Raw genomic sequence first — 14,494 nt, forward strand, 5'->3', positions numbered from 1 at the left:
TCTTTTTGGGCAATAAGTTGTATGCTCATGTTTCAGGAGGGGTGGTGTGATAGTCAAGGAACCCTTGAAGAAGTTCGTGCAAAACTGCAAATGAGACAAGAGGGTGCAATCAAACATGAGAGAGCAATTGCTTATGCTCTCTCCCATCAGGTACATAACTATGTTCAATGCAGAAAAGTCACTTGAAAATTCATTTGTATAAGTCCTTGATTGAACACTCTATTTCTGGTAGATTTTAAATGCTGTGGTAGAATCCTCTGCACAAGACCTTAGATGTAGATGCCAGGTTGACATTTTGAAATTTATATACTAGTAACTTTTATGGGTGTTGAATCTGTTTTCAACAATGGAGAAGCAATTCGAAAACAAACATGAATTATGCTAGAATTGAGCTAGACAAAAATAGCTGGGGTTGGAGCTAGTTAGAACGTTGGATGGCTACAAAGCCTTGGAGAATAGACTCATGGAACAAGACCAAATGGATGCTTGTGAAATTCAGTCTCTCAAAAGCTATGATGATGCTGGAGAGAATCTGAGGAAATCTCATGAACCAGGCAAAGTTAAAGTTCGCAGAAACAATATTAGTGTTCGTGTTGCTGCAAAACCACCTTCAACGGTTTCCAGTCATCCTACTGGTAGATCATCTTCAAAGCCTAGCTCTGATATCCAATCTGATGAGAGCTCAACAATCTCAAGGGGATCATGTACTCCAAAATCTGGAAATACTCTGCAGACATCAGATGAGAGTGTGGGAAGGCCTAATTACATGAACTCTACAGAGTCTGCCAAGGCTAAAATACGCTTGTCCAGTGCTCCAAAGATAAGACCCTCATATGATGATCTTCAATTGCAGAAGAAAGTTTCTTCATATAATGCTGAAGTGAAGAGCACAGCCGGTTCAGATTCTTCTCTACATGCTTGCAAATTGATTCCACCTATGTTGGGATCTCACAAATCATCTACCAAGAGTGGAGAGATTTCTTCCTGTTCTTATGGAGAGTCCCGAAAACCCTTTTATCAATGCTAAGTTTCAGAGTTCTATCCTGTCACTACTAGTGGCTGAAGGTTGAAAACTCTGCTGTGAATGGTTTGAGCTACAGTGACCAGCATTTCATGGGCATTCTTCTGTATGTTTGAACAAAAGTTCAACTTAGCTGCAGAGATTAAGATTTCAGCTTCCAGCTGAACTGTGTCAGATGCTCTTTAGGAGTGGAGAGTAAAATTTTGAGTTCAATTTTAAGTAGTTTTTACTTAAGTACTCAAAAGAAGACATGAAATATTTTCATTTGTTTAGTTGGGCCAACATGAAACATCTGTTTGTGGTTGCACAAAGAGGGATCAAAATGTTGGTGCTAGAATCTAGGCCCCATTACTCACTGTATAGTGTTGTTTCTCAAGGTTTTCCTTTGCCACTTAAGATCCACTAGGGTAGTCTTACATGTGTTTAGTTCTTTTTATGATGGAGAGAAACCCATTTTGAAATCACACAACTTCTCTTCTATGCTATTATTTCTTATGCATTGTATAAAATTTTGACTTCTTTTTTCTGTACTATTATTTCTTATGCCATATTGCCTTAAGGCGTTTCCTTTGCAACATATGTTGCAAATGCTAGTTAACAACACACTTAAATTCAAACAGTAATGATGATAATTACTAGTTTACCCCAAAAGTAACAATAGTCAAACATTTGAATTTACTCTCCGTTTCCTTTGCAACATGTGTTGCAAATGCTAGTTAACAACATAGTTAAATTCAAACAGTAATGATGATAATTACTCAGTTTACCCCAAAAGTAACAATAGTCCAACAATTGAATTTACTGCTGTTAATAAAATATTATCGCTTTACTAGGGGCATTACATATCTTTTACTTCTAATTACTTCATATGAAATTATATTATTTGTACTTTTCATTACTTTATATAAAATTATATTATTTTATATAGACAATTTAGTGAACATGTATAGCATATTCATTTTTGTATTTTTATTATAACATTAAAATATTAGAGAGTAGTTTATTTTTATTTTAAGAAAGACAACATAAACTAAATTACACATTGCCCTCATATAAACCAATTACACATTACTCTCATACTAACTGTAAAATAAATCAATAGACTGACCTAACCTTTAAAAAACAATAAGCCATATATATTTTCTTTAAAAGACAATAAGCAATACATATTTTCTCCTGAAAATCGCAGGTTTAATATTAACTCTCAACTCTGCCTAAACTCAAGGATCTACCCATAGAAATTTTATATGCAATGCAATAATATTAACTCTCAACTCTGCCTAAACTCAAGGATCTACCCATAGAAATTTTATATGCAATGCAATACCTTTATTGACACTCTCTCTGTAATACAACGCAATACCTTTATTCACAGCCTCCTGTAATAGTACAAAACATCCAAACTAAGCCTCCTGTAATAGTAGGTTACAAAACATCCAAACTAGACCATTGAAGATGGCATACAATAAAGTGCAGTCACAATATTAAACAACAAAGGTGGCAGAATAAAAATAACACACTAAAAGTTTGTACCCAAAAAAGTTGTAGAGAGAGGAGTTATAAGACAATTTTAAGGGGTGGGAGAGACTCTTCAGGATACAATCCCTGCATCTTATATCATTGAAGATTCCTCAGATACTTGGGTGTTGTATACTGGGTGTTGTATAGAAAATTTAGTGAACATGTATAGTATATTTATTTTTTCAGTTACTTGGGTGTTGTATAGATAATTTAGTGAACATGTATAGCATATTCATTTTTGTTTTTTGATTATAACATTAAAATATTAGAGAGTAGTTTATTTTTATTTTAAGAAAGACCAACATAAACTAAATTACACATTGCCCTCATATAAACCAATTATACATTACTCTCATACTAACTGTAAAATACATCAATACTCTAACCTACCTTAATTTTACCTTTAAAAAACAATAAACAATATATATTTTCTTTAAAAAACAATAAGTAATACATATTTTCTCCTGAAAATCTCAGGTTTAAATATTAACTCTCAACTCTGCCTAAACTCAAGGATCTACCCATAGAAATTTTATATGCAATGCAATACCTTTATTGACAGTCTCTCTCTAATACAACGCAATACCTTTATTCACAGCGTCCCTGTAATAGTAGGTTACAGAACATCCAAACTAGACCATTGAAGAAGGCATACAATAAAGTGCAGTCACAATATTAAACAACAAAGGTGGGAGAATAAAAATAACACACTAAAAGTTTGTACCCAAAAAAGTTGTAGAGAGAGGAGTTATAAGACCATTTTAAGACGTCTGAGAGATCTTCAGGACACAATCGCTGCATCTTATACCATTGAAGGTTCTTTTTGGGCGTTGTATAGACAATTTAGTGAACATGTATAGTATATTCATTTTTGTTTTTTATTATAACATTAAAATATTAGAAAGTAGTTTATTTTTATTTTAAGAAGGACCAACATAAACTAAATTACACATTGCCTTCATATAAACCAATTACACATTACTCTCATACTAACTGTAAGATACATCAATACACTGACCTACCCTAATTTTACCTTTAAAAAACAATAAGCAATATATGTTTTCTTTAAAAAACAATAAGCAATACATATTTTCTCCGGAAAATCGCAGGTTTAAATAATAACTCTCAACTCTGCTTAAACTCAAGGATCTACCCATAAAAATTTTATATGCAATGCAATACCTTTATTGACAGTCTCTCTGTAATACAACGCAATACCTTTATTCAACGCAATACCTTTATTCACAGCCTCCTTGTATTAGTAGATTACAAAACATCCAAATACCTTTATTCACAGCCTCCCTGTAGTAGATTACAAAACATCCAAACTAAACCATTGAAGATGGCATACAATAAAGTGTAGTCACAATATTAAGCAACACAGGTGCAATAAAGCATCCCTGTAATAGTAAGTTACAAAACATCCAAACTAGACCATTGAAGATGGCATACAATAAAGTGCAGTCACAATATTAAACAACAAAGGTGGCAGAATAAAAATAACACACTAAAAGTTTGTACCTAAAAAAGTTGTAGAGAGAGGAGTTATAATACCATTTTAAGACGTCGGAGAGCCTCTTCAGGACACCATCGCTGCATCTTATACCATTGAAGATTCCTCAGTTACTTGGGCGTTGACCACGTTCTTACTACATCCATGGTGGGATACTTATGTACTTAAGCCGGCATCGGAACCCCATTCCAGCTTCTCCATCAGTCCCCTTGATTTCCCGTCTATGTACACTGCTTCTAGCAATTTGATTTTATCTAAATCATGTGCTCAATTTCTGGTGGTGTTCACTAATGCGGGCCCAACTTTCTTTATGCAAGAGCTAATAATAATTTTTAATGAGCTCTGTAATTCATCCAAAAGATCCTGAAAATTACCCGATGTGAAAACCATACCCTTACATAACTTGTATACAGCATTCCATGCCGCTAACTTCTCCCAATCTTCCATAGTGTCTTCCCCAACAACAATCTTCTGATGAATGGCGTTAGAATCCGTTTCACATTTTTTCGCAAGATTATTGATTGCTGCTTCTGCCTCTTCGATTGTTGTAGGAGCTACATTCTCACTTTGATCCCGTACTGACGTGAAGAGTCTATCTGCGGCTTTACTTAGCAAGCTATCTGTTGCCGGATCGGACTCGTCCACCAAATCTATCAGTTCCCATGCCTCATAGTACGCTTCTAACGAATCTCTCCCACGACGGGGAGACAGCTTGACAAATATGCTGATCAATGAGACCGCCGTTAGCTTCCATGACCGTTTTCTGTCATACTTAAAATACTTTTCCACTGCTAATGGGATAACACGAGCATAATCTTTCCACAAAAAATTTAAACCTGTTGCAGCCTGTTTGTCAGGATCCAGATCCAATAAACATACACATGTTTCTGATCTTGTGTTTTCCAGAAACCGGATTAGAGCATGGCAATTTTGTCCATCCTTGTTGCCCTTGTTCATAATTAACCTGGCTTGCTTGATGGACTTTCGATTTGTTACAAACAAGGTATGATCAGTCTGATCCCAGAGACCCTCCAAGGAATTCCAGATTGCATTATATTCTGCAAATTCTTTGTTCATTTTTTCTGAACGCTTTGACAATATTATTGAAACTATTTTGCGCATACACCTACTACCAAATATAAGGTTTGAGAGGAACCAACATACTTTGCTGAAGAAAACCACACCATACTGCAGCCAAAACGCAGATTTCAGCCATATCGATACAAAACTCATCCTTCGTTTTCTTTCCCTTACAATCATTTTACTTACTCTTTCATGAACATGTAATTTCCTCAGCTTCATGACAAACATTTTACTTATTCTTTCATCAACTTTTAGTTCCCTCAGCTTCAAGTTTTCAGCTTCCTGTAGGTCAACAATGTGCCTGGTCCAATAATCCTCCACCTCAAAATACTTACGATACTTCTGATTCTCTTGCCTTCTTCTTCCGTAGTAAGCTACGGAGGTAATCCATCTAAATCCTATGATTGCCCATCCTATTAGGATGAATATTCTAGAATTGTTATTATGAATTTCAACCAGAATGCAAGATTACGATGAAACGTTACATTTGGACCCTGGACAAGCCATCCTACAATTGAACTTAAAATGCAAAATGTTACTCCCAGTGCTGCTGACGAGGCTAATGCTGACCTGGCTACGATTGACTCGGGATAACATGAACGAGCAACGATCCATGATTTCAGTACTTGATCTTCTACTCCCTTCCAGCTGTTGTCTGCAGGTTCTGCAAGAATGATAGGAATTTTTTGAGTGATGATATTCCGGATGCTTTTACTGGCTATAGCTGTGCAGATGAGGAGGAGAATAAGCCATATGAACGTTAGTGATATTATCAGTCCGGATACGAAGAACGAAACCTGGCTAACTGCCATGCCTTCTGGCCAGGAATAGAAAAAATTGGATCTCTTGCTAGACCTAGATGAACGGCTACGTGCACTGTTAGGTAAATGGCTACGTGCACTATTCAGCTCGGAGAAAATGTCGATGAAGACAGTCATGTTGGAATTTTCTGATAAATCCCATAACAAACAGACAAAAATCGCACTCTGTTTTTACACAGAAAAACAGAAAAATTCGCTTGCTGGAAACGGTGTTTCAGCAACACAGTTTTTTTTTTCAGTTGCTGAAACAGGTGTTTCAGCAACGGTGTTTCAGCAACAGGAAATTTTGTCAGTTGCTGAAACAGGTGTTTCAGCAACGGTGTTTCAGCAACGTAATTTTGACGTCAGGTAATTTTTGAGTTACGACGTGTTTCAGCAACGCTGATCGTCGTGTTTCAGCAACGGTGACGGTATAACAGCAACAAGAAAAATTTAACTTGTATTTATCAAAATAAACTAACTGTTACAGATTTGTCTTCCTCATACAGAGGGAATTTCAAAACTTCTATTGCTGAACATCTACTTCAGAAATTCACTAAGGAACGATTCTGTTCCACACAGATGAACATAAAAAACAAATTACATTCAAATTTCTGCACTGCTGTGCATTTCACTCTTCTGAAATTATTCTTCTTCCTCTTCACCCTGCTGCGTGCTTTCCTCTGCTCTGCGTGATTCTTCAGCTGCTGCTGCTGCTTCTTCTAACATTCTAACATTAAAACAGAACTGCTGTGCGGTATTTATATGCTGAAAAATATCTGATTAAAACAATAAACTATTACAAAATATCTTCTAATGTTTATCACTGAATTTATTGCAGCAAGGCGGTGATGCCTTTATCAAAATCAAGTCGGCTGTCTGCAGGGGAAATCAGCTGAAGCTTTAATGCATATTTATGTGCAAAAATATCAAAGGCGACTTTGCTGCACCGAACAGGCTGAAACATTTACTGCAAATCAGATTCATGTACAGCTGTTCATTGTTGCAGTTGGAATTAAATTCCAACACTCCCCCTTAATTTCAACTGCTGCATACCCAAACATTTTCTGAAATGATCAAAACCTTTCTTTGCTAATGGTTTTGTCAAGATGTCTGCAAGCTGATCCTCTGTTCTGCAGTGCTGCAAAACAATCTCACCATTGTTAACCAATTCACGTATGAAGTGAAATTTGGTGTCTATATGCTTTGTTCTTTTATGAAAAACAGAATTTTTTAGACAATGCTATTGCTGAGCTATTGTCGCAGAAAATGGTTGTGCCATTTTCCTGTTCATGACACAAGTCTCTGAGAACTCTTCTCAGCCATACTGTTTGGCATGTTGCTGCTATTGCTGCCACATACTCTGCCTCTGCTGTTGACAAAGCCACAACTTGTTGCTTCTTGGAAGCCCATGAGATGGCTCCCGATCCCATATGAAACACATATCCCGATGTGCTTTTCCTATCATCAACACTTCCAGCCCAGTCACTGTCAGTGTAACCTGTCAACATGAAACTTTCAGAAGAGGAGTATAAAATACCAAACCCCTTCGTTCCATTCACATACCTTAGAATTCTCTTGGCTGCCTGCCAATGAGTCTCTTTCGGTCTTTCCATAAATCTGGAGATTAAACTCACAGCGTGCATAATGTCCGGCCTAGTTGCAGTCAAGTACATAAGGCTGCCAACTATGCTCTTGTACAATTTTGGATCAAAATATTTGCTGCTGTCTTCTTTGGTTAATTTCAGCCCCACTACTGTTGGAGTCACAGCAGCCTTGCTGTTCTGCATGTTAAATCTCTTCAAAACAGCTTCTACATATTTATCTTGAGAAATGAAAACACCATTTTCACTTTGGTCTACTTCAATTCCAAGAAAATATCTTAAGAAGCCTAAGTCAGTCATTTCAAATTCACTCTTCATGACTGCTTTAAAATCAGCAATGAGAGAAGCATCATTGCTAGTAAAAATCAGATCATCTACATATAAAACAACAATAATAATCTTACCGTCATTCTGCTTTATGTAGAGTGTGGGTTCACCATCACACTTAGCAAACCCATTCTCAATCAGATAAGCATCAATTCTGCTGTACCATGCTCTTGGAGCTTGCTTCAGCCCATAAAGAGCCTTCTTCAGTTTACAAACTTTATGCTCTTGTCCTTCAACTTCATAGCCCGGAGGTTGATCAACATAAACCTCTTCTTTAAACACTCCATTCAGGAATGCAGATTTAACATCCATCTGATAAATCTTCCATTTGTGTTGTGCTGCAATAGACAACACTGTTCTCACTGTTTCCATCCTTGCTACTGGTGCAAAGGTTTCATCATAGTCTCTGCCTTGTTGCTGCTTGTAGCCTTTCACAACAAGCCTTGCTTTGTGCCTGTCAATCTTACCTTCGGCATTACTCTTGGTCTTATAAACCCACTTAACTCCAATGGCATCTTTGCCTTTAGGGAGATCCACTAACTCCCATGTTTTACTCTTCTCTATTGCACCAATTTCTTCATTCATTGCTTCAATCCATTTATCTTCATTTACAGCATCTTCAAAATGGATTGGGTCATCAATATGACAATACAAAGCGAATAATGAATTCAGACCAGTATTGTTACTTACCTCTCCTTGTTCATAAATCTCACTCAGATTTCTGAATCTTGGTCTTCTTGGTGTGCTTGGAGTTCCATCCGAACTTGAGGGTGTATTTGATCCCTGTGCTGTTTCAGCAGTTGCTGTTTGTGGTGTAATAGCAACTATTCTTCCTTGACTTCTCAAGGCTGTTCGGATTCCAGCTTGTGGTGTGGTTTGTTGTACTTGCTGTGGTGTAGGAGGAGCCACCAAGGAAGGATTATTTGTTGCTGTCCCTTCCTCTTCTTCTTCATGAGACACTATTGTCTTCACATTCACTGTTTTATCCAAGCTTCCATCCCAAGCTTCATCTTCAATGAACTGCACATCTCTGCTTACTATTAACTTCTTGGTGGATGGATTATAGGTTTGTATGCTTTTGACTCATCACAATAGCCAATAAAGACACACTTCTCCCCCTTACTATCAAGCTTTTTCCTTAGCTGATCCGGTACATGTGCATATGCCACACAACCGAATACTCTCATGTGAGTGACAGTTTGCTTTTGACCACTCCATGCCTCTTCTGGTATTCTGTTCATAACAGCTTTAGTTGGGCATCTATTCAAGATGTAAACTGCGCAAGTAACAGCTTCTGCCCAATACTCATACGGCAAATGTTTTGCCTTCAGCATACTTCTGACCATGTCAAGAATGGTCCTATTCTTTCTTTCAGCAACACCGTTTTGCTGAGGTGTATACCTTGCTGTGAACTGCTTTTGTATGCCATTTTCTCTGCAAAAACGCAGAAATTCTTGGGAGATGTACTCTCCTCCTCTATCTGTTCTGAGCACTTTGATATAATGCCCACTCTGCTTTTCAACAAGAGTTTTGAAGTGGCGGAATTTCTCAAACACTTCACTCTTCTGTTTCAGCATATACACCATGTCTTTCTGGTGTAATCATCAATAAAAGTTAAAACATATCTATTTCCAGCAAATGATGGTATTTGCATCGGTCCACACACATCAGAGTGAACTATTTCCAAGGGTGCTTTTGCCCTTATACTCTTTCCTGCTGGAAAGCTTTCCTTATGTTGCTTGCCCAAGATGCAGCCTTCACAAAGGCTGTCCGGTTTCTCAATCAACGGCAATCCCTTTACCATGCCCTTTCTGTGCAACAGATTCAGGCCTCCGAAATTGAGATGTCCAAATCTCAAATGCCACAACCAATTCACATCTTTCACCTGTTCTTGAAAGACTTCTTGTGTTACAGCCACAATAGTTCTGCCTTCCTTCAAATCTGCCCTGAGTTTGAGAGGAAACATTCTATTGCTGGTCATCTGCACCTGTGCAATGATCTTCTTACTTGGAGGTATGTCTCTGATAGTACACAAATCATCTTTGAAGAACACGTTGTAACCTTTGTTCATGAGCTGTCCAATGCTCAAAAGATTACATTTCAGACCAGGTACATAGTATACAGCTTGCACAGTCATCTGTTCTCCATTTTTTTGCTCGAATATTGACACTGCCCTTACCCTTGACAGTTATCTTATCATCAGTCCCTGTTGTTACCTCAGATTTCACATTTTCATCCAGATTGGCAAACATTGCAATATTTCCAGTCATGTGATTACTACAACCTGAGTCTAAGAACCAAAAATCTTCTTGTTTGTCTTGTGCTATGTTACATGTTAACAGCACATTCTTTGGGTTCTTATCTTCTTCATTTGCAAAATTAGCATTCTGCCTATTATTCATGTCATTTTGTTTTTTCTTGCATTCATTGGCATAGTGCCCAAATTTTTTACAATAATGACATTGGACTTGGGATTTGTCATACCTTTGTCCATGAGCTTGCTGTTTGCTTGAACCTTCAGCTTGGTTTTGATTGCAGCTCCTTCCGCTTGTGCTAGCAGGGTATTTTCTGCCTCTGTTTTGGCTTCTTCCACGACCTCTGTAATTTGCTCTGCCTCTACCTCTTCTTTGGCCAAAAGACATCTGAGTCTTGAATGCTTGCTCAAAAGAGGAATCTGTTCCTCTACTCAGTCTGTGTTCATGAGACAACAGAGAAGCACTCAGCTCATCTACCGTGAACTGTGAGAGATCTTTTGTTTCTTCTATTGCCACCACAATAGATTCAAACCTTGAGGGTAAACATCTCAAGATTTTCTCTACAACCCTTCTATCTTCAAGAATCTCACCATGAGATCTTATCTGGGTTATCAATCCAATAACCTGAGTGAAGAATGAATCTATTGTATCAGATTCCTTCATGCTGAGATTTTCAAAGTCTCTCCTCAACATCTGCAACTTTGCAGTCTTCACCTTCTCCATGCCTTGATAGACAGTTTGGAGAATATCCCATGCCTCTTTGGACTTTTTTGCTGCTGCAATCCGCGGAAAAACACTTTCATGTACTGATTGGAAGAGGAAAAAGAGGGCTTTGGCATCCTTCTTTCTGTCACCCTTCAATTGGTCTCTTTCTGCTGCTGTCAAAGCAGCCAGTGCTGTTGCATCTGCAGGTTCAGCATAACCTGTTTCAACCAGCTCCCATATTCCTTGAGAAGCAAACAATGCTTTCATTGTTATGGACCAATAACTGTAATTTTTCCCACTAAACTGAGGCAGTTGGGGATTTGTCAAACCTGTTCCAGTATCTGCCATCTTAACCTGTACTGGTAAAGAAAAGATACTGACTGTATTTTTTTAAAAAAACAAGCAAAAACTTTCTCTGCTGAAAAATCTGCTCAACAAACTTCTTACAGCTCCTACAGTGAAAAACAATCTCTGTTTTTGACTCACTGAGTGCCTAGACTAGCTCTGATACCATGTTGGAATTTTCTGATAAATCCCATAACAAACAGACAAAAATCGCACTCTGTTTTTACACAGAAAAACAAAAAAATTCGCTTGCTGGAAACGGTGTTTCAGCAACACAGTTTTTTTTTCAGTTGCTGAAACAGGTGTTTCAGCAACGGTGTTTCAGCAACAGGAAATTTTGTCAGTTGCTGAAACAGGTGTTTCAGCAACGGTGTTTCAGCAACGTAATTTTGATGTCAGGTAATTTTTGAGTTACGACGTGTTTCAGCAACGCTGATCGTCGTGTTTCAGCAACGGTGACGGTATAACAGCAACAAGAAAAATTTAACTTGTATTTATCAAAATAAACTAACTGTTACAGATTTGTCTTCCTCATACAGAGGGAATTTCAAAACTTCTATTGCTGAACATCTACTTCAGAAATTCACTAAGGAACGATTATGTTCCACACAGATGAACATAAAAAACAAATTACATTCAAATTTCTGCACTGCTGTGCATTTCACTCTTCTGAAATTATTCTTCTTCCTCTTCACCCTGCTGCGTGCTTTCCTCTGCTCTGCGTGATTCTTCAGCTGCTGCTGCTGCTTCTTCTAACATTCTAACATTAAAACAGAACTGCTGTGCGGTATTTATATGCTGAAAAATATCTGATTAAAACAATAAACTATTACAAAATATCTTCTAATGTTTATCACTGAATTTATTGCAGCAAGGCGGTGATGCCTTTATCAAAATCAAGTCGGCTGTCTGCAGGGGAAATCAGCTGAAGCTTTAATGCATATTTATGTGCAAAAATATCAAAGGCGACTTTACTGCACCGAACAGGCTGAAACATTTACTGCAAATCAGATTCATGTACAGCTGTTCATTGTTGCAGTTGGAATTAAATTCCAACAAGTCAACCCTATAGCTGCTATTTTGGTCCATTTCTCCTCAGAGCCAGGACGGGCCATTCCAGGCAGGAAATATGCTATCATAACACATAGCATAACTCTGCTAGTGTGTATCATAAACAAGTTATTCTTAACTATTTCATTATTCCATGGCTCTGAACCTTCCCAGATCTCATTCAGTAACCCACTCTGGTTTTCCACAAAGTTCATAATCTGGATAGTCAGAGCACTTAGGACGAGGGCACGCCCCGGAACCCAGTGAGCTCCCTTTTGAATGGCATTTCGCAGGTCTAGCCCGATAAGGACGATGAATGCAAGTGGCCCTAATAAAAAGCCCACTAATTCGGCATAGTCCTGAACCGCCAGGGACGGCCGGTAAACTGCCATAGAAGGTGGAGCTTCCACGACACAGAAGAACAGAGGGGAAGGCAAGATGGACACAGAAAGAAGAAGAATGATCGTTGGGTTTCGTTACACAACATCAAAATGTCAATGTTGCTGCCAGACAGATATGGGGATCTGGGTAACACGTGTTATAGGAGGAAAATGGAGCATTCCGAGGACCAGTAACAGCCCCATCAGGGCCTGGAATTTGACGTCCCACAGGACGTATTTTGGATTTCAAAAGGTATTTGACCGTTGTTGAAATTTTTCCACCGTCAAGTGTGACCGTTATTGAAATTTTTCCACCGTCAAGTTTGACATGTGTTATAATAGACAATCTGTCAAATTGACTTCCAATTTGAAATGTAAAGGTCAAAATTTATAGTACCTGAAACAACAACAAATGTAGCTGCAATAGAACATTATGATATCTCATTCATTCATTTACGTCAAAATTTATGGTACTTGAAACAACAACAAATTTAGCTGCAATAGAACATTATGATACTTCATTTATTCATTTACCATGGTACGAATTATGGGACATTGTCCATAGATGGGTGAGAACACCAAATGCTCTGGCATTTTAATAGTGTATTTATACTCCTCTTTATTAGGAGTGTACTCCTATATAATCTTAATAAATAGGAGTGTACCCCTAATAAATAGCTCTTAATAAATAGGAGTGTACCCCTAATAAATAGGAGTATACTCTTATTTTAATAGTGTACACTCCTAATAAATATGAGTATAAATACATTGTTTAGATAATCTTCGGCAAAATCACATAACCAATCTTTTGTGACGCGTTTCGAACCAACCAGTGTGGTTCATCGTGAGGACAAGTTGAAGAACCAATCCGCATTATGCTTGATTAAATAGAGTGTGCACAGACTCCAATAGCTATAATGCTAACGGCTAATTTGACCTAATGATCCTGGTCAAACCACTAAAATAGTTAATTAATATTTCTAGAAATAGCTAAAATAGGTAAATAAATGAATTCATTCGTTAATTAAAATAGATATATTATTATTAATATCCCAAATATTAAGAGAATCCATATTTTAATTATAATGGTCATTATATCTCATAATATATAATAAATAATCTATATTTAATATTATTCCAATATTATTTAATTACAAGGAATGTAATTAAATAATATTGGAATAATATTAAATATAGATTATTTATTATATATTATGAGATATAATGACCATTATAATTAAAATAATAATATTATGGATTCTCTTAATATTTGGGATATTAATAATAATATATCTATTTTAATTAACGAATGAATTCCTTTATTTACCTATTTTAGCTATTTCTATAAATATTAATTAACTATTTTAGTGGTTTGACCAGGATCATTAGGTCAAATTAGCCGTTAGCATTATAGCTGTTGGAGTCTCTGCACACTCTATTTAATCAAGCATAAACCGGATTGGTTCTTCAACTTGTCCTGACGATGAACACACTGGTTGGTTCGAAACGCGTCACAAAAGATTGGTTATGTGATTTTGCCGAAGATTATCTAAACAATGTTATGGATCACACAAGTCTAAATTCCTTTATAAATACATTATTAAAATGTCAGAGCATTTGATGTTCTCACCCATCTATGGATAGAAAGTTAATGTAATGTCCCATAATTCGTACGAGTGTTATAATGGTAAATGAATGAATGAGGTATCATAATGTTCTATTGCAGCTAAATTTGTTGTTGTTTCAAGTACCATAAATTTTGAGGTAAATGAATGAATGAGGTATCATAATGTTCTATTGCAGCTACATTTGTTGTTGTTTAAGGTACTATAAATTTTGACGTTTACATTTCAAATTGGAAGTCAATTTGACAGGTTGTCTATTATAACA

At 36.9% G+C, this 14,494-nt stretch overlaps 1 protein-coding gene across 1 annotated transcript; it reads left to right on the forward strand.

Annotated features, from left to right (window-relative positions):
- Window positions 1–456: 456 nt before the first annotated feature.
- Window positions 457–1,460, forward strand: LOC149144772 (protein IQ-DOMAIN 6-like). The gene has a single exon (XM_089448251.1). It carries the CDS (start codon window positions 464–466, stop codon window positions 1,025–1,027), a length of 564 nt encoding a protein of 187 aa, XP_089304377.1. The 5' UTR covers window positions 457–463; the 3' UTR covers window positions 1,028–1,460.
- Window positions 1,461–14,494: the final 13,034 nt, after the last annotated feature.

Source organism: Pinus tabuliformis, chromosome X (assembly GCF_031772625.1).
Source record: "Pinus tabuliformis cultivar Carrire ecotype Pingquan chromosome X, CPIR1, whole genome shotgun sequence".
Lineage (NCBI taxonomy): Eukaryota > Viridiplantae > Streptophyta > Pinopsida > Pinales > Pinaceae > Pinus > Pinus tabuliformis.